The following is a 26,146-nucleotide window of genomic DNA, read 5'->3' as shown; positions in this document are numbered from 1 at the left end:
GTGCTACCTCATTGTGGTTTTGATTTGCATTTCTCTAATGATTAGCGATGCTGAGCAGCTTTTCATGTGCCTCTTGGCCATCTGTATGTTTTCTTTGGGGAAATGTGTATTTAGTTCTTCTATCCATTTTTTGATTGCTAACCTCATTTCTTTTTTTTTTTTTTAACTGAACTACTAACAACCATATCTCGTGAAGCGCTAGCAGGAACCAAAATTTCATGTTTTCTAAACTGAGTATCACTGCAAAATATTTCTAAACTTGAACTTTAAAACTTCGCTGATGGCGCCTCTGCCTCCCATTGACCTGGTTATCTCACTGGGAAGGGGTGTGCACCTTGGTGTCCAGAGTGAGTCCTGACCCAGCTCTTGGCCTCTGTTGGGTAGAAAAGGCTGGACTTCCATGTGAACTAATGAAATCACGTGTTTGTCTGTCTTTCAGGTTCAGTATTTCTTCAAGATCTTGGATAACTAGCAGTGTAGAAAGTAAAGAAGTCACAGGTTGCGGTGTTTAGACAGACAGACACGAGTGCATCACACACACGAGGGATGTGTTCATTCTTTTATTGTCCATTGTTTTAACCCGACTGAACACAAGATCGACAAGAGCACTGTACTCCTGGCAATTATGACATATGTTAGAACATGGATTTTTGCACTGCAGACAACATTTAACACCAGTCTATGGGGTACTGCATTGCTTTTCATAAAGTCCAAAATAAAGATTTATTTTCAAACAACAAGTGACTTTGGTTTATTTCATACATTACACTTTTTCTCGCAGAAAAAAATAAAATTGTACAACTGCATAAATATAAAATTCTTCCACCATGAAAATGGTCAAAACATTCATAAAGACACAGCACCAGCAGGTGATGCCTCCAGAGAAAGGAAAAAAGGAAAGTGAAAGAAAATGTACAAAGCAAATTAATCAGCCCTATCACTAGCCAAAGTGACGGGCGCTCCAGATCTCATACACAGCTTCAGAACAGACTGGAGGACAGGGGGAGAGAAGTCAGGACAGCACTGAGTACAAAGCACGACACAACCCATCACCTTTGTGTGTGTTTCTGTAGTGTCACTTAAAATTTAAAGGGCAGTTCCCCCATAACAGCCCACCCCACCCCCCCAACCCAGACCCAGGAAAAAAAAATAATAATTAATAAAGACCTAACAAACACCACAGGGAAAGACTATGGAGTGTGTTAAAAATGCTCATTGATGGGCCATTATCATCTTTGAAAGAGCCAAACCCAAAAAAGGAAAAATAAAGTACCATGCCAGTTTTATTCCCATTGAATATTTACACCTTGGACAGCAAACGTTTTGCTCACGTTTAGTAGAAAACAGATAGATAGATATACGATAAAACATGGCTTGAAAAATGACCAGAGTGTGTGCACCGAGAGTACTGTACACTAAATAAAATACACAAGGCAGCAATACTTAGGGGCCAGAAACACTGCTTACTATAAGTCAGTTATGGAATCATAATTTACAGTAAAAATGGGCACGTCCCAAGGCTCAATTTTTATTTTTCTTTTGTCATTTACAGTAGAATAAATATTTTGTTGCTATTGCTACACTTTAAATTTACATTCTAACCTATTAAATGCAGAAAGCTAGTGTAAAGCATATAGATTAAGTGTAGGTCCCATACGTATTACGGTTTGTTCAAGACTAGTAGGTTTTTGTATCTTTTTAAACTTTTTTAAATGGCTAGTGGGAAAGATTTGTGCTTGTGATCAGCTCTTAACTTCAATTTTTACGTCAAAGCGTCCCTGAAAACGGTCTTTCTCACTGTACCCAATGTTCTCACCATACGCCTTACACTCTATGCGGATCTCCGTGTCCATGGTGAGGTTGGTGAACTGTACAGCCAGCAGGGGCTGCAGGTACTTGGGCTGCAGGAGCTTGCCGTAGTAGGGGTAATACTGCAGCGGGAAACCAGGGTAGCTGCCCAGTCCAAAATACTCCACGGTTCCAATTTTCTCCTTATCTTCATCTCGCTGGAAACCAGAGAGGAAACGAGATTTTCACGGCTCACGTCCTGGGTGACTATTTGTACTCACATACACATGAGACTCTCAGTCCCACAAAGCAGTCTGCAAGCTAGTGCTGGAGGAAATCGGTCGCCCGCTGACATGCCAGCTCAAGCCCCTCGCGGGAGGAGGTGAGCACTGACCATTGGAGGATGCGGGTACCGCATCTCCCACGAGAGGAGAAGACACACTCAGCCTAATCCTTAGTAGACTTGAGAAATGGTCACTAAAAGGAGGCTCTCCTCATTGTACAAATGGGAAACTGCAGCAAAAGCCAACTAAGCCTTTCTTCAAGCCAACACAACCTCCTAGAAATAGGGCCAGCACTGAAAGAAACTCTTCAGTGTTGGCCCAGTGGATATTTTCAATGACATTACCTCCAAAAGTTTAACTATTTGCCTTTCATTTTCTTGTGTCCATTTCCTTTCTTGGTGCCAACATAAATTTGAACTGTTTGGAGATTTCCCTTTCTTTATTCTGCTTCTCTCTCTAAAACAATCCATCAGGTACCTGTCTTCAGATTTAAAGGGAATACACATTGATGGTTGCCTTAATATTTCAATATTTTTTTTAAAGAAAAGCCAGAAGCAATTTTTCAATGTAAAATTGTCAATTAAAAAAAAAACAAAAACAAAAACGTTGGCCTCAAGCTTTTAACACACCATGTGAGCCAGAGAAGCACTTATGTGGGCTAGTTCACCTCTCAGTTCTGTAAACCAATATTCCAACTGATTAAATTCAGATATTTCAGTTTCTTGTTCCAGTGCAGAAACTGATAGATGTTTTTATTCTTGTTACATCTTTCTGTTCTTTTAAGAAGTTTTACCCAGTGTAGCTACAATGCAATCGGCTGAGACTGATTCCTGGAAGCAGTGCTTCTTATTTCCCATGTTAAAGTTTTACCTCTCATTTAAAACAATCTCATTCATTCTCCCCTCTCTCCTGCCCCACCCTCAGTAACTCCAAAGGTCTCCTTACCTTGCCAGTGCACAGAACAGGCAGGACATATGGATTATACTTCATCACTGGGTAAGTCTCCAAGGACTCATTCTTGGGAGGCTAAAAATAAAACCCATGTTGGTCAATAAGTTTGTAAATAGTTCCTTTAACTTCTGAAAAATAAAACTAGCTTGTAGCCCAAACAAGTACACTTTGGTCAATTGAAATAATAACCAAACACTTGAGGACAGCAGAATGAATGACTCTCCTAACCAATCTAGGAAAGGTCATGCTGTGATTTTCTTGAAAATAAATGCCCAAGTTTTGTGACCACTACAATTAAACTGGATCTCTCTTCATGAGTAGCATCGTTTGCACAGGTCGACATCAGCTCAGCTCAATAACAGGGACGTTATAATTAGAACACAAAAGGAGCTAAGCTGTGATGCAGCCCAATACTAAATGGAACTTCTAATGGCAACCCATTATGAGCTTTATTCAAGGACACTGAAAAATAAGAGCCGACTCAGAAATAATGCTCTCTTCTCATTTGCTAAGATTATAATTAGATGGAAAGGTTGGTTGACATTTCTGTTTTTATAAAACTTGGGCTTTCCTCCCAAGCCATGAATAAATTATGCCATCCTTCTCCCTCAAGCATGCCTTCAAGTAAGCTTTCCTTTTTTTTTTTTTTTTTTTTTCCTTTTTTCTTCTTTTTTTAAATCTCCAGTGGAGGCCCTGTCATTTAAGTCCCAGTTTTGTTAGGCAAGTCCAGCATGTAAAATAGATAAAAGTGGCATTGCCCTCAATGAAGGGGTCTTGTGAAGGGGTGACTCCATCGAAGGGACCCATAGTACACGTTGAAAATTACTGCTGTAGTGAAATATCCAGGGCCTGCCTTCCTAGATCCCTGGCTCAAATCCATCTCAGGAGAAGTGTGACGGACATCTACCCCCTGGAAGACAGTCACTTGCCTACTCACGTCAGCAGAGTATGTGAGCCCTGACATGAGATGTCACACATACGTAGCCTAATCAAAGTCAGATAAAATGGACAATTCTCTGTATCAGTAAAGGACTATTTTTTTTTTTTTTAATAAATTTATTTATTTATTTATTTTTGGCTGCGTTGGGTCTTTGTTACTGCGCGCAGGCTTTCTCTAGTTGCAGCGAGTGGGGGCTACTCTTTGTTGCTGTGCACAGGCTTCTCATTGCGGTGGCTTCTCCTGTTGCGGAGCACAGGCCCTAGGAACGCAGGCTTCAGTAGTTGCGGCACGTGGGCTCAGTAGTTGAGGTTCATGGGCTCTAGAGCGCAGGCTCAGCAGCTGTGGCGCATGGGCCCAGCTGTTCTGCAGCACGTGGGATCCTCCCGGACCAGGGCTCGAACCCGTGACCCCTGCATTGGCAGGCGGATTCTCAACCACTGCGCCACCAGGGAAGCCCAGTAAAGGACTATTTTTGGTACTACTCTTTGTTTTGGAATATAAGAAAATGATCATCTAGATTTGATTCTTGGAACTTTCTGCCAGCAATAGATTTCTCTTGAAAAATATGAAGAGAAAATACGTATTGATAAAGAAGTTACCAGAATCTATCCTCAGGGAGTGAGGGAACGGGCACATCAAGTGAGATGCGGAGTACTGCGATCTCTGTAATTCCAACAACAAAAGAGTTGGGGATTTGGGATGCGGGGCTGAATCAGAAAGTGGCAATGGATAACCAAGGGGAATCCAAAGGAAAAAAAAAAAAAAAAAAAAGACTGAAAAGAAAGAGTAGCTGAATTCATCACTTTAACAGAATATATTTATAAATATGGGAAGAGATGTGAATCACAACAGACTCTGTGGGGGACAAATATCATTCAATGTCTATGAAAAGGAATTATCAAAAGTGAGGGATTCAGAGAGCAAAGATCACGATTAGTCCTTTGGATACACTGCACCAATTCCTTTCGTTGCCAAATAGCTTGTTTATCTTGGTGAAGAGTTCCCTAGCAATAGGAATATCAGCTCTAAGTGTGACATAATGGCTCTCACCATTTGTCTTCGATTACCTCCTAGTCTAAGTGGAAAGAAGATTAAAATTCTGTTGAGCGGTACAGTAACTTCTGTAGGAGATCCAACAAGCCAGCCAGGCAATCATCCATGCACCCACTCATCCATTTTTGCCTCTGGTGGCAGTAAAGGAGTTTTGATGTATCCTTCAGTTATGTTAATAAAACTTTTCATCTCTACATTGATTTTCTTTTGAAAATATTATTCATGGGTAACAAGCATTGTGGAAATAAAGAGCATATAATAGAAAGTTAATGAACAAAAGAGCCAGATTCCAGAAACGAAGTAAGTTTGTTCATATAACTGTATACCGCAGTCAATTCCTATCAGAACCAAAAACTACCCTCTTAATGGCAATGCTCTCATGAGCAAATGGGAGAAATCCTCTGTAAGAATCCATGCTTAAGAGAAAAGGACAGCATTTTTTACTTCATGAGCTGGGGGAGAGAATGAAATAAGCAGTCTTATAAAAACAGAAATACACCCATACAATTTTTTCTTCTAATTTTAAAGAATTGCTACCATCCCACCAAATGGTGAGCAAAGGCAATTTGCAATTTTTCGATGATCTCTAGTAGTATTTACCCATTATAAGTTGCAATAATGGCAAAAGCCAATGGCATGGTTATAAAAGTTCAACCTAGACAGTATTCAACTTCTAATTTTGCAACAAAATCTTCAGAAAAAAACAAAAAAACATTTTTTCTGATGACCAGATAATTATTTCAGATTACCGGATATTTTTTTTTTTAAAATACTGTGGCTCCTAGGGTACCAAAACCTGAGTATGACTGTACATGCAGGTAGGTTTTAAATTTAAAGCTATCTTTTTCTCTTTTTTACTTTCAAAGAGTTTACGTTATAGAATTACATTATAGAAATCCAGAACAGGGCCACAGGACTTACTTCAGAATTTGGCTTTGCCACACAGAATTTCTCAAACTTTAGGAAATGAGATTAATGACCTAACCCTAAGAATTCCAAGGTGGCCACAGAGGTTTTCAGTGTTACTCTAAGTGATCAGGCTTCAAAACTGTCACTGAGTATCCTTTAAACGTCTGTTAGGGTCTCTTTTCATACCAGTTAAGGACTACATCGAATTGTGAATGGCTCATCTAAATTCTATAATTTAAAATATTACTTGCCTTAGGTTTGAAGCCCAAAACTCGGTTGAGCTTTATAATGACACATGGTTTGCCCTCTTTGTAGCCGTAAGTTTCATCATTTATTCCAGAGCAATTTCCCAACCATTCAAGCTTGAACCTGCAGACTTTTCGCTCTCCTCTTTCGTTGTTAAATTCTCCTCGCTCTTTGAGTTCGCTGGGCACATCTGAAAATGCAAACGCCATTTTCCCATTGTACCAACAATTCCCTGAGCACCACTGAGAAAGGACAGGGCTCTCTTCCTTGTCACGATGACTTATTCTAAGACAGGGCTATCCTGCACTTAATGTATTATATCACCTGAATTAAGAAAGGATTTCCAGCAAGCCATCTCTCATCTCTCCACTGACCTTAAAAAGGTATTTTACCAAAAGCAATAGCCAGTACCAAAGCTTCACAGCGCTCGATGAGCAGCACATGATGTTTGGTCTCTGCCGATATTTCTTTCTTTAAATAATGGAGGACTCCACTAATTAGAAGACTGAAAGGAAACTGGATCTCTCTTCATGAGTAGCATCGTTTGCACACGTCGACATCAGCTCAGCTCAATAACAGGGACGTTATAATTAGAACACAAAAGGACTGCCAATAATTTTCAGAACTGGAAGTTTCATGGTCGGGATTTCTCGGAGCTATGCCTCTAATTAACATGTTAAACAGTAAAAAGGGAGTAGGAAAGAATTGTTTTTCCTTTTCAACCACCATTCAAGGTTTAAAAAAAATTTTTTTTTGAGTTTTTGTCTTTTAACACTGAGTTCTTGTAAGCATTTGTTCAACTGAGAAACTGTATTGTTGCATTTTTTATTTCAAAGCCAGAGAAAGAATAAATGAGAACAGAATTCAAAGTTAAAACAAAGCATCCTGCAGGAAATGGATGCAAATACCATGCAAATACCATAAATTATATATATATTTTTAAGTCCACAAACTAACTATTTTCCCTTCAAATAGTAAAGTGCCTCAATTCAGTCCATCTCCTGAGAAGTGATTCACTCTAATTATCTATCATACGGGCCTTTTAATTACTACAAAGTAAGATTCATTTAAATTCTAATGAGAAAAATTTAGTGAAAGAGTTTCTTTTAAATTACTAAATTTAAATTACAAAATCTTTTCAAAATGACTTAAAATGGCAATTCACCCCATATTACACAATGGTCTGCCATTTAAAGAACTGGAGGTGATAAATGCTTGAACTGGATCAGAAAAACTGGTATCACCTGGTAACTCAGAGTGGCATCTTGTTTTGGTAGGCATGACAACAAGGCTGGGAAATTCACACTCCAGGTAGCAAGGAGGAGGATGTGTGTTCCCGTCAACGGCTTAATGAAACTAAGAGCCACTGTTTACATTCATCAGTCATTCCCTTATCCATATGATCAGCTGCCTAAGACATATTTCATTATCCATCCCGGCCAGGGTCTCTAAAATATACCCTGACCATAAACCCTCCTCCATCAGTATCAGTGTGGTTATAGCTAATCACACCAAAGGTTCATTTTGGTGACAGAAGGTCCTGTGAACTCTTCTGTAGGGGCCAGGGGTTTGGCGGGGAGGGAGGGGGGGCAGAAATCTGGAAATATAAGCAATTGTATTTCTCAAAATCAATGGATGTAAGAGAATCAAATCTGTAACTGTGGTCTTTGAGTCTGAGTAGTAAAAACAGAGATATTTGGGAGTGTTCTAAAGTAAGACACCTTTCAAATACAGGTAAAAGTAATACTTGAGGCTATACTGTTTATTTCACTGTATCCAAGCCTAACCCATAAAGTGTTTCTGCTTTAAAACAAAAAAACAAAAAAACTATCCTCTCAGTGTGGCCAGAGTTCAATCTTTCAATTATTTCAGGAGTATCTTTCAATCATTAAGTAACAAATAGAAACAGGAAATCAGAATTAACCAACCACAAACATCCAAAATATGTCTACTTACTGCCACAATCTTCAAAAATCATATCATCCTTCTGGGCCGAATCTTTGTACTTCTCCAGGAACCGAACTATGTTCAGCACGTATGCCTCATAGCTCTTGGGATCATTAGGACGAAAGGCAATTTCAGTCTTTTGGATCTGAGGGATCTGTGTTAATCCTAGAGCAGGTAGAAAGTTAGAAAAACACAGAGAAAATCATGAGTGGGAAGGTAGCCAACCAAGATACTTCAAAAGCTGACTCTCCACGTATAAAACGTACTTCGCTAATCCCAGCTGACTAAAAAGAATGGTTTAAATTCTCTCTCCTGTGAAATCCTTCCTCTGGCATTTAGGTTAAATACCTAAGTACCAATGACTATGTCTTGATATCAGATGTCATTTAAGTTCCCCAGCAACGTTTCATGATAAGCGTATCTGTTTTTTTATGAATGAAAACACTTCTTGCACAGAAAGGTGAAGTACCTGGCCCAAGGTCACAGAGGAAGTGGTGGAACCGGAATTCTAACCCAAGCACGTGGTACTCTGAAGCCTTGCTATCTTTCCATTCCTCCCTCGTGCACTGCTAGCAAGCATCTCACGCAGGTGGCTTTCCCTTTCCGAACTGCACGTAAGACCGAGCACAGACATCGTCTTCCATACTCCTTTTAATCAATTCACTTATGACCACTGAAAATGCTACAGACTCAAGACTACTCAGTAGAGACATTTCTTTGGATCTTTTAACCTAAACTGCAGGAATATGGAATTTATGTGCAGTTACTACTCCTGCTTTCCATTCCAAACATAAGGGGTTATTCTGAGCAAGTCAAGTGCCAGCCAGGGTAAAAACCAAAGTATGTGTACCTTGGATTTCCACTCTTTAATGGACTTTTTAGATTCTTTAACTTCTAAAAGCCTCTGTCATTCACAAGACTTCCTAAATAGATATTTGAAGAACACTACACAACACTATACCCAAGATAGTGGGTGGAGAGTCAATCACAACGGCATTCTATTCCAGGACGGCCAGATAAAATATAAAATGCATGGTTAAATTTGAATTTCAGATAAACCATGAAAAATTTTTTATGTAAGTATCTCTCGTGTAAAATTCAGGACCTACGTACATAAATTATTCATGGTTTATCTGAAGTTCAAATTTAATTGGGCCTCCTGTATTTTTATTCGCTCATCTGGCAACCCTGTTTGAATCCCCACTCCCAGACCCGCCCTCTTTGTGTTGGGCAGGAAAGGCGCCTCATCATCACAGTCTTTCAGGGTCCCTCCATCGCTCACCTAGGGGCTGGTTAAACACGCAGCCTCACAGACTGCAGACTCCACTCCGGCCCTGCCAAATCCCCATCTCTAAGGGTGGGACTTGGGAATCTCTGCTTAACAAGCTTGAAGAGATCCTTAAGCACCCTTGGTTTGAGAACCACTGCTTTAGAGAATTAGACCCTGAGGGTGGCAATCCTGACGTGGGTATGAAGATAGTGACCTAATCAAAGTGGAAGTGATGGCCAGAGTGAGACCAGACTTCAGTAGGGCCTGGGCTAAATGGCTGTTATTTTTTCTCGTCATTAAGGATGGCTTTGAGCTTCGAAAGTAGTGAAATAATGAGGGATGGGGGGGGGGGGTCAGCTCAGGGGGCTGAATGGGCAAGTTCTTCTGTGCTTGCAGTTCCCTAGAGGAATGGAGACGATGGGAGATGAAGACAAGGAACGTGAGGGTCTGGAGCCAGGCAGAGAGGGTGCCCGAGACAAACTACAAGTGACGTTAAGAATCATCTCGGAAAGGGTGATGGAGAACCTGAAGAATTTCAGGGGGGAAAAGCTGTCAACAAGTGATGGAAATGAGTCAGAGAGGAAGCAGCAGAAAATCTTCAGTTAAAAATAAAGGTTACTACAATTAAAACATTTTTTTTATGATGCTCACAGACCGTAGAAAACTGTATGACTTAAACAATTTAAATATACCCTAAAAAAATGTTTTTCTACATTATTTAGTTAGAAACCTGGCATTGTGATTATTTATGGTACAAAGAGGCCACATGATAAAGATGATAGATACGTGCAAACATAAACAAAGTGAAATAAACAGAGGTGAGTAGAAGCTTTCACTGGGATTTCCTGCCTGAGCTAGTAGGGTAAATAGGGCTTCCCCGGCTGAAATGCAGAATGTCTGGGAAAGAGGGTCATCGCTGGTTTGGGTTGTAAACAAGACATTTAAGTCAAGGTGACTTGCTTGGACCTGGGGAAGTGCAGAGACAGGCCCAGAGCCAGAGGTTTAACAGAACTCGGGGATGGTATGTTCTCCCAGAATAACCCTGGAGTCAGGAGAGAACAGAGCTTTGAGGGACATTCACATGCGAGGGGCCGCAGCACACAGGGCAGCCAGAGAACTCAAGAGGCAAATGCCTTTGAATTTGTCAGGCAGGAGGTCTGCCTCGAACCTGGTGGCGAGGGTGGTGGGCAGAAATGGACTAAGAGAAGATCTACGTGCACAGGGTTAAACCGCGTTTGCAGGCTTGGGAAGGAGAAGGCAGGAGAGCGGTAGACAGATGAAGGGTGAAGAAGATGAGAGCAACCGGCAGAAGCCAAAGGGCAGCCTCGCCTCATCTTCAGGTAGGAAGAAGGTGGGGAAGGACCGGCTGGCTGACGGCAGGGACATCAGTGTGATGAGTCAGTCATGCCAGCCATGGTCCATCTGCAGAGCAGGTGACGCAGCAAAAAACAAAACGCTAACAAAACGTCAGTGAGCCTGGTGTGAGATTTGGAGCATCTCACCCAACAGGTTAAAAAGAGGAAAGTGATCCTAGAAGGTCACACTGAGAGTAAACACGGTAGGACCTAAATGGCAAGGTTAGGGTCACACAGGTCAAGTGTCCCCTCTGGCCTGGCTTCAGCTCTCCTCCCCAGCAGTCCGCCTCTCACTTTCTGGCCGCTTCTGCATCCCTCTTCCAGTGGCTGTTCTATCTCCCGGATGTGTGTGCGAGGACGAGTGATGTACCTCTCAGATTCTCCCAGAGAGAAAAGGAGAGCAACAAGAGGAGGTGGGATTCTGCGGCGTGCTTTTCATCCCCCCCCCCAATGCCAAGTGCAGGGTCTCCACTATTAAAGAGACCAGGTGACATGTGGGAGACCCCAGGCATTAGCTCCTTTCACTCAGTGCTGTGGGCCCTTTACTACCAAAAGGGTACTGCTAGTGAGTGAATTCTTCAGCAGACTAACGTAAATATAGATATTATTATTACATGCACAATGGTACCCACTGGCCCAGAAAAACGTTATACACAGTTGGTCTTGTGTCTACCAGTTTCCAAGAGCCCAAACCCTTCAGAGAGTTTGGCATATGATCTAAGCCCTGTCAAGCCTATATGTTACCACATGAGAGAAAAGCAGATCAAGCACACCTGAAGAATCTCTACTGTGTTCTGTACAGAGAAGCATCAGAAACTGGTGAAACTGAGAATGCAAGAGGTGAAATGGACAGTTAAGCATTGGGTCTTACAATCCTGTGACTTGCCCAGCTGGATTAGACCTTGGGCCAAAGTCTCTGCCCCATCCTTTGCATTTTCAGTGACATACAACCTTGGCAAAGGGAGCCCAGGAATGATGGGTCAAGCCAGGGAGCTCGGCCGTGTCTCGCTCTCTTCTGTAAAGTTTCCCTCTGGAATCCCTGAAGGATCGCAGAACTAATATAAGCCTTAGTGACTATCCTTTTAAGATACCTAACTTCTGATCTAAATGTTGCTTCCAGAAAAGCATGAACCATTTGGGTTGAGGTCATGCAATCAGCTTCTCTCGCTAAACCCTCACCTATGGAGCACGTATGTAAATAATACACAAATATCCAGGAGGCCACCCCACAGTCCAGGGTGGCCGTTGCCTCCTTGGTATGCCCTTCAGCCCCTCCTCACATTTCTGAAGGTCCCTCACTCTTTCACCCACCATCTCTGCCTCCTCTCTTTTCTTTGTCCAGAACCTGCAGACCTGAGAATTCCTCTTCCTGGAAGCTATGATCAATCCCCCCGAAGGTTCTGTTCTGGATAATCTTAAAAGCTCTGATGATCAGAGACTTTCTCTAAACCATTAGGAAAATTCCTAGTCATTTCCTTAAAGCAATTAGATACTTACAAGAGGCAGATGAAGGACCCTTGACCTGATATCTAAATCCTTTAAACCATTTACTTTACATTATCAGACTAATGGAAAGAAGGGATAGAAAGGATTAGGATTGGATTTGGCAACTTCTTTATTATCTCGAGTCCACAGGCAAATTCCTCAAGCCTGACCCTCTCCAAGGACACACAAATCCCATCTTGCCGACTGGCCTTCTCATTAGTTGTTTTCACACTAGGTCAGATACTTTCAGCTGTCCCTCTCCACACTGCCCACTCCTTACAGTCAGTTAGTTACAGCTCTGGATAAGGACGAGCTTTGTTTGCAGTGGTAACTCCCAGAGGCCAAAGATAGCAGAACACCCAATCACTAGCTTGTAGTTTCAAATTATATTCCAGGAAACAGATCTAACCTTTTGCTTCTCCAGTCTTCTGAACTTGAACTGACATTAACCACGCTGGGCTCTGTACAGCTTTGCCCTGATCTGACCATTTGCCTTAAATTACAGATTGATTATTATCAAATAAAGCCACCTGAAAGGATTGAAATGAGAATCTGGATATGTGAAATTTTAATATTTGGTTCTTCATGAGTATGTCAGCTTAACGTTAAGATTTGAAGTTAAAATAATAATTAAACAAACAAACAAACAAAACCCCTTTGGCTTTGCATTTGCTTTTGAGTTACACTGGCCTCTCCTTGGTTCCCCATCTCCTGAGAAACAAATAAGGAAAACACTCAATCTTCCGCTTTAGTAGGTGTTCACAGCAGGAGGGGTCAGGGCAAGTAAAAGAGGGAGGGAAAGGAAAGAGGAAGGAAAGGCTTTTCATTAAGAGAGAAGTATTTTGCTTCCAATCAGGTTTATAATGCAGCAGGCTTATAATTTCTCCATCTACTTGTGAGTCTGAAGTACTTAAACTAGAATGCATTCATTTTAACCTTCCAACAGTTACTCAAAGGGAATCCCAAAGCACAGCTGCTTGTACCTGTCATTTACTACATCCAATAAATCACTAGGCCAAATACTCTAAATAGGTATCATTTTCCACAGAAACCTCCAGGAGGCAAAGAAACGCTTGTAAAGGTAGCCATGCACACAATACATCTATATCATGTGTCTCCTGTACATTCCAAGTGGAAAAGTAATTTTCAATTAAAAAAAAAAAGAAGCTGGGGGTGTGTGATTTTATACACACAGTCATACCTTTCTAGGTACACATATATATATATATATATACACACATACATACATACACACACACACACACAAACACACACAAATTTTACCCCTTCAAGTGCCACTAAGATATTTATGGGTTTTGATTGTTGTTTTTAATTTTTATTTTACCTCTGCATGATTAATATCAATTTACCTAATAAAATACAGGGAGAGCACAGGAAAAAAGGTGCCACTGTGCCTTCTGGAAACCGGTAGCCTAAGCCTCACCTTCTGCCTCAGGTTCAGCTTTTGACTGTGGCCTGGGATCAGCTGACGTCAACCCCCCTACCTCCAGGCAGGGTCACATCTACCCTCCCAAACCCTCAAGAAGCTGCTCTTTCTGAAGAAAAGTCTTAGAAAGATGGGTTGCTGGACTTTCTCTACAGCCTATTTGGATGTTCAACAACCCTTAGTGTATGGAAATCTTTTCTCCTAAGCTACATGCCATGCACACTGGTTGAAGGCCCTTCTCTGTTTATGGAATCACCCTTTAACATCAGATTTTTTTTCCTGGAGTTGTATGATCATCTTCAGGTGAGCAGAATTATTCAGTTCAGGGGCTCTACCTTAGATGTGCACAGAATTTCACAGGGACATATCTTCGATATTCTGTATAGCTCATTATTGTGCTTGTTCCCAAGAAGATAAATGACAACCCCTTTTATAATGGGAAAATATAAATAGTCAAATCCCACTATTTTACGTTAATTATGCTTTTTTATCCAAGGCCAAACTGAAGAACAAGCACACATAGTATTTTGACTTGAGATATAAAATTTGCTAAGTGACCAGTACTATCCCAAAACAAGACACCATGTTATCCAGGATATTTGATGATGTCTATTCATGGGTGTATGTGGGGAAAGATACTTTTCTGGTCGGAAGCCACTAGGTGACACCTGCCCGCTCCCCTTCATCTCCCCAACTTCCCTCTCGTCTTGTCTGTGTCAGATACGCTCTGGAGTCCTGAGATCACTAGAATGAGAGCGCTGAACAAGCACAGACATCAAGTGCAACCCAAGGTGTTCTACCACAGACACGGAGATAGACGTGGAGGCCGTGAGGCTGGTGCTCTTTCCACTGCCGTCCTCCCCGAGCCCTTCCCTCGAGTGAGCGCAGCGGAAAAACCCTACGTGAAGCTTCACGGATCCATCTCCCCCTACACCCACCCCCATCTCTGCATGAAATTTATTACCTGGTCCTATTCATCACAGGGCTCTGCTCTGCTCACTCATCTAAAATCAGCGTATGAACGAAGACACATTTTTCGTGTGGCTCCAAGAACAGTTTTAAGTTAATTAGTAGACTTCCTGTGTACCCGAGCTGACTTATTAGTTGTACCCTTGTCTTTAGACATGAAGAAGTGGGTGAGTTGTGGAGGCCAAACAGCGAGGCTCACCGAGGAAGGGAACTGGGAGTTTGCTGCTCTCACCCTTTACCAAACTACAACTCCGGGCAGTAGCTTCCAGAAATCCTAGCGCCACCAATGCCAGCTCATCCACAGCCTTAAACTCTGGGAGTAGGTTGGCAGGACCCATGTGAGGGAGGGAGGAGAGGAGAGGGAACCGAGCGCCAGGCGGGCCTGGAGGGCATCACGTATTTATCGTGTCAGCTCACAGATCAATGGAATCTAACGAAATAGCTGAAAAACACCTTGTTGGCACTTTGAAGTAACAATTCCTCTGAAACATAAGGAAGCCAAATATGTCCAATTCCCCCTTTGAAATTTAAGTGAAAGAGAGTAACATGGGTGTAATGTAGCTTGAAAAAAAAAAAAAATTAAGCAATTCTGAGCTTGATATGATGACTTCTCAAAGATGTTACGGAAAAACCCAAATGAACTTTTTTGGCCAACCCAATACGATGAGATTGGAATTACAATGCCTTCTACCTTAATGGATTTGAAGACAAGATGTTTCCCTCTCCCAATCAAGATGAAACGGAGTCTGCTGGTGGTGGCAGTGTGGGCTGCCGGCTTTCCCACCCTGTTTATTCTTCCGCCTTGATGCTGGTTACCATCTCATGGTAAATATGACCCTTTAAAAATGAATTCTTCCTGCACCGAGCCATCTTTACTTCAAAGCAAAACAAAAAACCTGTCCACAACTTAACAAGGAAGAGAACAGTCCACATATTCATCCCTGCTTACCAGGAAGTAAGGCAGCTGGGAATCTCCCTGGACCCCCTGACTGACACACACACTTTGGTTCATCCCACTGTGGCTCCGTGAGCATGGGGTGGGGTGGGGCAGCAGGGATGGAAGAGGAGACTTTTCCATTACACCACTGGCCAGGCAGCGAAAAGTGCAGGGTCAAACCAGGGACGGGGCCTCGTGGGCGTGACTGTGTGTGGGAGCGGGCACGCTCGTGTGCCTCCTGCCCTCTCCAGCATGCTGACAACCATGTCTCTCTCCAGATCCAACACCGTTAACGTGGTGAGAAGAGATGCCACTGGCCAACCGTTGAGGACTCTCCTAAGAGGGTCCCCCAGGGAGGAAAGCTTGGCAGGGGCTAACCCAACACATGTGGGTATTTTAGAGGGAGAGATAGCAGAAGCAACACAATGTCACGTGAACATTTTTCTTAAAACATGTTTCCTAACCCAACTTCTCCCGAACACTTCTCATGGAAAGCTAAGATTCTATTACCTTCATGAAAATCTTAAGTGTTATATCATCTAAGTGTCAAAGCATCTCTATCATCCAAAGCCTGGAAATACTGAATTCAATATCCAAAAAGAAGAAACTGCTGCTTCCAGTGAAATGGCAGGGCTATAAAAATAGAGGTGGGCTTTCCTGGTGGCGCAGTGGTTGAGAATCCGCCTGCCAATGCAGGGGACACGGGTTCGATCCCTGTTCCAGGAAGATCCCACATGCCACGGAGCAACTAAACCCGTGCGCCACAACTACTGAGCCTGCGCTCTAGAGCCCGTGAGCCACAACTACTGAAGCCCGCGCGCCTACAGCCCGTGAGCCACAACTACTGAAGCCCGCGCGCCTAGAGCCCGTGCTCCGCAACAAGAGAAGCCACCGCAATGAGAAGCCCACACACCGCAACAAAGAGTAGCCCTGCCTCCCCTCAACTAGAGAAAGCCTGCACGCAGCAACGAAGACCCAATGCAGCCAAAAAATAAATAAAACATAAATTAAAAAAAAAAAAAAAATAGAGGTGGCTGTTAATAATGCCACCTAATGCCACTAGGTTTGCAACTATAAAGTATTGTTCACTTTACATACATTTATCATCTCTTTTAACCCTTACAGGTATTATTCCCATTTTATAGATCAGAAAATTGAGGCTTAGTGAAGTTAAGTACTATGTAGAATGGTGGGACTGTGTCCAGCTCCACAGCCCCTGTTTGTCATTCTCAGGTCAATTTTACTGGGAACCTATGTGTCGTGGCTTAGGACCTCAGGGGCTGCTTTCATATTTAGGTTAGGCAACGTGAAATTGCCAACATGTAACCATTTTTGACCCACAAAAATAGTAAATTAATATGTTTCAACATAAAATCTCAGTAGCCCTTGCCTTCCAGGTTGAGTAGGCAGATCTGTTCCAATATCTCATAGCAACACAACTTTGTAAGACATTATAAGCAGTAATGGCCACCACTGCTCAGGGCAAGAAACCGTACATGTCATTCATTTTTTTCTTACATTTTTCTTCCGTTTGATGATTTAGTCCTTACTCTGAGACTTTTGTGTTTAGCCCAGCATCTTGTCCATTGTTACGGACATATCGACCCAAATGTACTGCACAATTGCCACTGCTTAATTTGGCCACATTCACACATGTTATTTAGAAGAGATCTGATTACTAGGTATTCCAGTGTGAAAAGGGCAGTCAAAACCCAGTCTGGCCAGGTCTGTATTCATGACTCAAGTTTATCTAATAATAGCATTAATAAGTCTTTATATCTTTAAATGATGGACCAGCTCTTTCACACTCACTAGGTCCACTTGACTTAAATATACACTTTTCTCCCTTTAACTGTCATGAAAATAGAGGCTTAGAGATATTAAGTTGAAGTCAAAAAATTGCCAGGGTATCCTTCCATATATTCCTTCAGTTTGTGGCCTGAAGGAATAGTTACTGCCTACCAAAAATACAAATTCTTAAGATCTGCTCTGAAAGATGCCAGGAGGAGGGCTCAGGAGGGTCCCTCAGAGCACTCAGGGAAGAGTCCACGGGCTGCCCTTCTTGGCAGCAAGTGCTCTGCCGACCTGGCCTCCCGGTTCAAAGGCCACTATCATTTTCAAATTAATGCCATGTCCCTTGGAAAGGCGACGGTAAAAGGGAGCTTGGCCTAGACTCCCCTGGCAAGGTGATGGGTGAGGGGATGATGAAAAGGAGAGACAGAGAAGTGACAAAGAACCCAAGGGACAGGGCAGGGAGGATGGAGGACTGAGGAAGCACTTTTCCTGTGACTCAGACCAAAGGACAGGAATGCATATTTCCAAGATGAGCCACCAGCATTCCTTTGGAGGAGCGACGGTTGGTCAGGTCAGTCCAACTGCTGTGAGGACACTGAATATAGGGCTGGAAGGAAGGGGAGGGAGGGAAACGGAGAGAAGGCACCTCGGCCAGTAGAGTTTCCAGGCAAGGTCATTTACAAGCCCTTACGTAAAAGGTCCAGCCCTCTGGCTATTTCTTTTTGAAAGTGAAACTTCCCTTTCTGCAAAGAACATGAAGAATATTTTTAATTTTATTAAAAGGGACTGACTCCCCAAAGATTATATAGTCAAGGACTAGTTTTTAAATCTAGGAAATTAAAGAAAATGCTTGACTTTGGGCTCACCTTTGACTTCAAGTATAAGAATTATTAGAAAACGGCATCATGATTGAAAATTAGCTTTTAAATGGCAAAAAAAAAAGAAAAAAATAAAAGGTCTACACAAATTTAAATTATGACTAATGCTACCATAAAAACTCTAGCAGAAGTGAACATGAAGGACATCCCTGGTGGCACAGTGGTTAAGAATCCGCCTGCCAATGCAGGGGACACGGGTTCGAGCCCTGGTCCGGGAAGATCCCACACACCGCAGAGCAACTAAGCCCGTGCGCCACCACTACTGAGCCTGCGCTCTAGAGCCCGCGAGCCACAACTACCGAGCCCGTGTGCCACAACTACTGAAGCCCACGCGCCTAGAGCCTGTGCTCTGCAACAAGAGAAGCCACCACAATAAGAAGTCCACGCACCGCAGCGAAGAGAAGCCCACACTCAACGCAATTAGAGAAAGTCCACGTGCAGCAACAAAGACCCAGCACAGCCATAAATATAAATAAATAAATTAATTAATTAAAAAATAAATTTAAAAAAAAAGAGAAACCACTGCAATGAGAAGCCCGCGCACCGCAACGAAGACCCAACACAGCCAAAAATAAATAAATTATTTAATTAATTAAATAAAAAAAGTGAACATGAAAAGACACACCATGCTTTACTCTCACAAAAGCCAGAGTCCAACATGTTTACTTAAGATCCTACATTTCACTGTACAAACCGGAATTCTGGCTTCAACCTTTCCATAGACCCACCTCTTTCAGGAAACAGTTGCTGGAAACTGGGGATTATTAAGCAGTCATTTTATATACGTACATGTTCTCTTTTTTCCCTTCCAAAATCCCCTAGATCTAAATTTATCTGGAAATATTTAGGGGTTTTCTTACAGTAGAGGCCTACTTGACTTGGGGCTAAAAACCAGTGTTTTCCATCTCCATATTCTGAAGATTTTCTTCCGAGAGACTTTCTCATGCCCAAGGAGGAGGTGGACACGACAAGGCCGTGACTGGCGGCCGCACCTGATCAAGGCTGCTCAGTCCCATGAAGACAGCCTCAAGAATGTCACCTCAATACAGCTGTTACTAAACCGTTGCCCAGGGAAAGTGTAGAGGGGACGCGTCATTACCACCCCCAGCGGCAGGCAGCCTCAAGGTCAATGACAATGTGAGAACCCAGAAGTTATGCAACGTTTCCTCTCTCCAGGTCCTGACAGTGACTTCTAGATGAGCCAGACAGCACAATCACAAACAGAACAATCGGCTGTGGCTGCTGTCTCGTCCTTCTGTCAGCGTCAGGCATGAGGGCAGTGGGTCTCCCCAGGGTTTAGTGACCAGCGTGGACATGCGTGCGTACAGGGCAGGTCACTCGACAGTGACAGCACCCACATCGCCGCAGGGCACTCTTGCGGCAGTTTGCATTTCTCTATGATAACCTCTTTGTCGCCCCAAGTTTTCAGAGCTAAAGGAGACAGTGAACCTGCAAAGGGGGCCCAGAAAGCCAATAAATAAGACTCCTATTAAACAAACAGGCATATATATTGAGAAGTGAAAAGAGAGAGTGCCTTTGTTCAAGGTCAAGTTGCCCGTCAATAGCAGGTGGAAGAATGGACCCCTGAAGTCAGGGCTCCTCTCCCTGGGAGCAGGTGGCCATTTCAGAGCTTCTCATCATCCCTAAAAATAAATTAACCTTTAAAAATGGGAGTCAAAGTGGTTTTTTATAGGGTTTATCTGAGTCGTAGGCCCCTCAAGCAAGTGAAAAATGTGCATGAGAGCTAGAAAGGCCCCGTAATGATCCCACTAACCAAGCCCTTGGGTGGGAGGGACGAGAAGAGCAAGGCCGTGGTTGGGAGTCACAGAGACGGTGAGTGGCAGGCTGGGTAGAGGACCAGGGCTCTTCTCGCTCCCAGCAGAGCTGGGCAAATAAGATGTCTGCAACCCTAGGAGCTTTGCCTGCAGTGCAGGTAGGAGAGCTGGCTGCAACAGACAGAAGTCCTGATTTTTCCTTCCCAGGCTGGGTTTAAGACCACATGACAGACAATTTTCAGAAGAATGTTTTCTCAGTTGAAAAAGTGACGCTCCTTTTACCTCCAGAAGCACTGAGCTTATTCACGTTTATCTTACCTGGTGGAGCCACTCGGTCCTGATACGTGGGCTTAAATTCACTGATGGTGAGCAACATCACTTGAATGGTTCCGATGAAGATGCCGGCCAGGCAGCCATAAAATATTACGTAGAACAGAAGGATCTTAACTGCAAGGAGAACAGACAGAAACAAAAAGGCTATGAGGCAGTCACGTGCTCAGAATGCAAGGCAAACCTTCCCAGGGACGAATGGATTTCCTTCCTGGCTTCCCCTCCGAGCTGTGTCTTCGGAGCTTCCTTTTCCAACATTGGGCAAGAGAGTGCATCTCATTCCCAGACTGTAGGGTAAAAACAGGGGGATGGGCAGCCCTCCATTATAGTGCATGTGTGTTGCGGGTAGGATGAATACTCAATTAGAACTAAGGTTCTTTATAGGAAACAATTTTATTCCCTAAATTCAAAACAAAATGTCACAGGACTTCCCTGGTGGCGCAGTGGTTAAGAACCCGCCTGCCAACGCAGGGGACACGGGTTCGATCCCTGGTCTGGGAAGATCCCACATGCCGCGGAGCAACTAAGCCCGTGCGCCACAACTACTGAGTCTGCGCTCTGGAGCCCGCGAGCCACAACTACTGAAGCCCACGTGCTTACAGCCCGTGCTCAGAGCCCGTGCTCTGCAACGAGAAGCCACCACAATGAGAAGCCCGAGCACCGCAACAAATAGTAGCCCCCGCTTGCTGCAACTAGAGAAAGCCCGCGCAGCAGCGAGGACCCAAACAGCCAAAAAATAAATAAATAAATAAATGTTCATTAAAAAAAAAAAATGTCCTGAAGATCATCAATAAAATCTAGGGCTGTGTTTGTGTGCTTATGCAATGCATTTCAAATATGACAACATACTTCCTTAGAGACTGATGTTTTCTTTGCTTGCTTATCCTTTGACGTTTCAATACTACAATCCAGGCTCTGCTGCTTCTCCAAACATTCAAACACCTGTGAGTTTTTATGCTGAGAAAGAGCAATGAATGCTGAGAAACCCAGTGAAGCTCTCCTGACCAAGCACATTGTCTTTCCTTTCAGGGGCACCAAACAAGAAAAAAAAAAAAAAAAGGAAGGAAGGAACTGCTATAGTAAAAATGGCAAGCACATTTTTATTTCATCTTCTGACTAGACTCAGACTAAGGACTGACTTGATAAGCGGCATTTTCTTCTCCCCCTAGCTCACAGGACAACAGAATGGAGGCTGAAAAGAGCTGCAAAAGCCAAAAATAAATAAATAAATAACAAACCGAGAAGCCCATGGACTGGAACGAGGCTATCAGTTACTGGTTTACAGGGATTATCTCCCCAATTAGCCGCATAGTAACAGGCTGTACTAGGCACCACCGGGCAGCCCTGTGCCAGCCACTCAATGTGAAGGCAGCAGTGGGAACAGTGAACTGTAGGGTTATCAAATCTGAAGCATGACTGCACAACGAAGCTGTAGCTTACTTCTCAAAACATTCAGATCTCCTGCATTACATGCTGGGGTCCTTGGGAGAAAGCAACAGAACAAAAGCATCATTGAAAAGAAGTGTAAGAGAGTGTGAGAGAGAGTGTGTGTGTGTGTGTGTGTGTGTGAGAGGGAGGGAGGGAGGGAGGGAAGGAGGTCAGGAGGGAGTGGGTTCACTGTGGCTGGAATCGGCCAGGTTTGCCTTCTCCATACATTTAAAAGCTCAACTTTTCTATCAGCAAATAAATAAATAGTTCAGGGGAAATCATACTCTAGAGTTGTTAAAACAAGCAAAACACACATAAAACCACACCAAAATGCTTAATCCTTTTTCTCCTCTATTAAAAAAAAAAAGGAAAAGGGCAAAGACACAAGCAAAGATAAGGAAAAATGAAAAGACTGTACAATCCAGAACTATAGCTACCCAACTCAATCAGTGCTTCCCCGCAGGACAAGGGTTAAGTGCTGCATTCTGTATCCAGGCAGCAGTAGGCAAATGGCAAGGCTGTGACGTCAAGAGATCTGGAAAAATTTTCCAGTGAATGCTCCTAAGAGGTACAAGAGTTGGTATAACACGGTCAGAAAGAGAACTGTTGTATCCTCTTTTTTGCTGCCCTCACCTCATCTTGGCGCTCTCAGCCTAACCATGGAAGCATTTTTATACTCATTCCTTGGACTCCAGATACCTAATTCTAACAATATGAGGAGGTACATAATTGAGGCTACGATTTAAAATACAAATATGATTATGGAAAAACAACTCATTCTGCAAGCACGCTGATTAAATTGAAGGAGATACAGCCTTTCCTATCTGCCCGACACTATACGCTAAGGGCAGTGGGGGATTCTTCTCTTTTGCTCGGAGACGTTACTTGGCAGTTTCCCCCGTTGGTGCTGTGAGGTCACTTGGTTAGAGTGGACGACGCAGGTGTGGCAGGGCCTATGCAGTGGGCTCACCGACACACAGGCTCAGAAACAAAAGCTGGGCATACTGTACCAACCAGCCAGGGTGGCACAGAGGGTAAACTTTAGAGACGCTTTTTTCCTTTGAAGCAATATTTCTTCCTTTTAAAAACTACAAGTAATATAGAGGTTTTCCAGTTAGGAAACAAACAAACAAAGAACGAGTACCCTTCAGAAGGTCACAGGCAGAAGGGAAAATGGCATCTGGGCCCAGCAGTAGATATAAAAACCTACCAACGCCTGTATTAACTTAATAAAAAGGTAGAAAGCACCAGGTGATTTGTGTGCTGCGCTTTCTCCAGCAGGTGACAGGCGAGGCTCCTGCGTCCATCTTGGTGAAAATCTACCTACAAGCAGAACTGAACCAAGGGCAACCTGCCCTGGTCCCAAGGGCATCCACGTTGGGCCCAGTACTAGAAAGGTGGCATTTTCTCCATAGGAGACACAGCTGCTGCCACTCTCTCTGCCTGCGAGAGGCTCTGTCATTTCTTACATTGCCAGAAAGGAGTAAACATATTAATGCAAAATAAAAACCGGATTTTTTAACCCAGTATCTTGGAAAATGGAAGGAAAGATGAGACAAGAGCACCAGTCCTGATGTCTGCATTCATTAATCAGTGTATTGACACTTTGCTGTATGTGGTATCAAGACACAAATATCAACACACTCTCTCTCTCTCATATGGAGGTGTTGCCTTATAAAATGTCAGCTTACAAAACAAGTCGTTCCATACTGCCTTACCCTCTAAAACAAATATTATTCTGGAAATGGAATGAGGAAGGAAAGACATTTTATGAGAGGGAAAAACACTAGAGGGCAAATTTTACAGTATGGCTGGGGTCAGTGCAGCCCCTGGCCCATGACGAGGCTGGGGTCAGATCATCGTGGTAGGAACCTCCAGTGAATCTGGGAGAGGAGGGCCCATTCTGCAGTGCACCCCTCAGGCCTCACTCGAGTTACCAGGAGTTGCTGGGAGATGGCCCAGGCCAGGAGCTGTTCACCCTACAAAACACCCAGAGTTCTTCAGGCTTTCCCTTCCACATTAAGAAAACACAGAGAGCTATCTTTCTGCATGAGAAATGATGGCAGTAATCCCACTGAAGAAGAGAGTCTTCCCAAAACAAAATATAGAATACAAGCTAAAAGCCATCCCTTTAAAGACCTACATTTAACATGGCTCAGGGACGTCTATGCTTCTCAGCACAGGTATGGGATGAGGTTTCACCTTGACTAACCTTGAAATGTGATGCATTATTAACCCTTTACTTTTCAATCAAAGAGACCCACTACAGGCTGCATTTTTTTTTTTTCCTCTACAAAAATCGTATATTCCAGCTTCTTCCATTTCAAAATGTCAGCCAAGCATTATTTCCCTGACTCATTCTCCCGCCGATGCTCACAAAGCCTTCCAATCAGGAGCACCACATCGGCACCTACCCAGGGCTCCCTTAGTGGCTGCAGTGGTGGTGCTAGTGGTGTCTATGATATGATGATGGTGATGATGATATTAGAGAAGAAGGAGGGGGCAGTGATGCAGGAGGGGGGAGTTCCCTCCCTCTCTCTCTCTCTCCCCAGCAGTCACGACTCTTACAGATTTGCCTACAACTCTGCCCTTCAAAATGACCTTAAAAAAAAATGTCACCCTTCCCGTGTAGAGAGGTGGAAGACAAGTAAGGTATCTAATTTTCAATGGGGGGAAAAAAAAATCTATCCAGCCAAGCAACAGGCTGCCCAAAATCTTATAAGATAACCTTCTTCTGCCTTTGTGCTATTTATTTCTTACACTAACCCTTCACCGTAATCAACCCAAGCTACTGATTCTGCATCTCTCTGTAGACATTGAAAACAACCAGACTTTGCCATGTTTTGGGGCCAAGGCTCAGAAACGAAGTCCTGACATGGAGCTTCCTGGGACATTTCTGGGCTGTGATGACTCCAGGGTAGGTCATCGGGGGAAACTCTGGGCATCGCTACGAAATACTGCAGTGTATGGATTCTGCCACCATCACCGCCGCCCTCCCACACCCGCCTTTTGAGGTACATATTTAGACTAGAAGAAAGCTGCTATAATACACAACCTCGCCTGCATTCGATCCGATTACCCTCATGCGGTTCTCTCAGAGCCTCAGATCTCATCTTTAAGAACTTGGGACACGACTATAGAGAGAGGCATATCTAGTCTCCCACAGCCTGGCCATTCCCAGGACGGAAGAGCTCAAGCGACGCTCCGATAGACTGCAAATTACCAAGACCGCTAAAACATACATAACCCTCTGCCTGGCGCGCTCCTATCCCCACCCCGCGTCTAGCCCGGGGACTCCGCATTCCGCACAGGATGACAAGCCCAGGCCGGCGCAATCTGAGCAGCGCTCACCACCCGACCCCCTCCGTCCTCTCCAGCGCGCAGCGTGCGGAGTGGTCCGCATAGCCTGCGCAGGGGACGCGCCTACCGGGAAAGACAAGGCGCTAGGAGCGAGAGCTGCGGACCCGTACTTACACCAACTGCCACCGGTTCTGCCCAAAAACTCCTTCTTCTCCGAGTTCCAGATGAATTTCTTCCAGCTGCCCTCCTCCTTGGCTTTCCCGCGGGCCATGCTGGCGGGTCAGCAGCTGCCGCGGGGACTGAGGGTGGGAGACTGCGGCGTGCGCCCTCGCGTCCTCCCCGGCTGCCGGTCGGCGTCCCCGGCCTGGCTCTCCGCAGGCTGCAACCGCCGCTGCCGCTGCGGCTCTCAAAGTGCCAGACGCGCGGTGGAGGAGCAGAGGCAGGAGGGGGAGGCGGCGGCGGGGGCGGGGGCGGAGAGAGGAGGGAGGGACCGCGCACACTGGGTGGCTCCGAGCCCCGCACCTATTGGTGGGCTCACGGCCGCTCGCGGGCTCTCTTTGGTCCGCCACGCGCTCCTCTTGCCCGTGGGGGGTTCGGGGGCTCCACGAACCCGCAGCTGCCGCTCCCGCTGCCGCCGGGGACGCGTGCTCGGCCCCCACCTCCTGTGACCTCTGCAGAGACAGGCAGGGTACAGGAGAAAGTCAGAGGCAAGAGGACGGACAAACGGGCTGCGGGCCCAGGACTCTGGGGCCAGCCACGAGCCGGGAAATTGGCTGAGAGCGCACGCCCTACCTTTACTATATACCGCGCCTAGGCGGTCGGGCGCCCCGCCCACTAGCGGCCCGGCGGGCCAATCGCCGGCGCGGAAGGGGCGGGGCCTAGGGCCCGAAGGGGAGGGCGCGGGGTCGGCACAAAGGAGCCGGGGCGGCGGCGTGAGGGGCGGGCTGGAGAGCGGGGGCGCGGAGAGGGGCCGAGGGAACGGCGAGCGGCGCGCGGGCAGCAGCACGCAGCCCCCTCCTCGCTCCGGGCTGGGCGCATACTCGCCCTTTCTTTAGTGAGG

At 44.5% G+C, this 26,146-nt stretch overlaps 2 protein-coding genes across 3 annotated transcripts in view; one reads left to right on the top strand and one right to left on the bottom strand.

Annotated features, from left to right (window-relative positions):
* NME7 (NME/NM23 family member 7) overlaps window positions 1-740 on the top strand; it is a 243,231-nt gene extending 242,491 nt beyond the window's left edge. For both annotated transcript variants that reach the window (XM_068541210.1, XM_068541209.1), the window contains one exon: window positions 440-740. In XM_068541210.1, the coding sequence (XP_068397311.1) occupies window positions 440-472 (33 nt within the window). In that variant the 3' untranslated portion in view covers window positions 473-740. The remainder of the gene's footprint in view (window positions 1-439) is intronic.
* ATP1B1 (ATPase Na+/K+ transporting subunit beta 1) lies at window positions 548-25,845 on the bottom strand. Its single transcript, XM_068541213.1, has 6 exons — window positions 25,261-25,845; window positions 20,347-20,475; window positions 8,128-8,283; window positions 6,177-6,361; window positions 3,018-3,098; window positions 548-2,006 (listed from the first exon to the last, which is right to left on the bottom strand). The coding sequence occupies exons 1-6, from the start codon at window positions 25,355-25,357 to the stop codon at window positions 1,743-1,745; spliced, it is 912 nt and encodes a 303-aa protein (XP_068397314.1). The 5' UTR covers window positions 25,358-25,845; the 3' UTR covers window positions 548-1,742.
* Between the last annotated feature and the right edge of the window lie 301 nt (window positions 25,846-26,146).

Source organism: Eschrichtius robustus, chromosome 3, assembly GCF_028021215.1.
Source record: "Eschrichtius robustus isolate mEscRob2 chromosome 3, mEscRob2.pri, whole genome shotgun sequence".
NCBI classification, from domain to species: domain Eukaryota; kingdom Metazoa; phylum Chordata; class Mammalia; order Artiodactyla; family Eschrichtiidae; genus Eschrichtius; species Eschrichtius robustus.
Note: the sequence above shows the minus strand (reverse complement) of the source record. Positions and strands in the feature narration are given on the sequence as shown.

Bases quoted from the DNA above. Each gene is read 5' to 3' on its own strand.
- ATP1B1 (XM_068541213.1), bottom strand. From the start codon at position 25,357: ATGGCCCGCGGGAAAGCCAAGGAGGAGGGCAGCTGGAAGAAATTCATC. The intron at 20,476-25,260 runs GTAAGTACGGGT...TTCTCCTTGCAG, and splicing joins CAGAACCGGTGGCAGTTGGT to TTAAGATCCTTCTGTTCTAC. The intron at 2,007-3,017 runs GTAAGGAGACCT...TCTGGTTTCCAG, and splicing joins CTGTTCTGTGCACTGGCAAG to CGAGATGAAGATAAGGAGAA.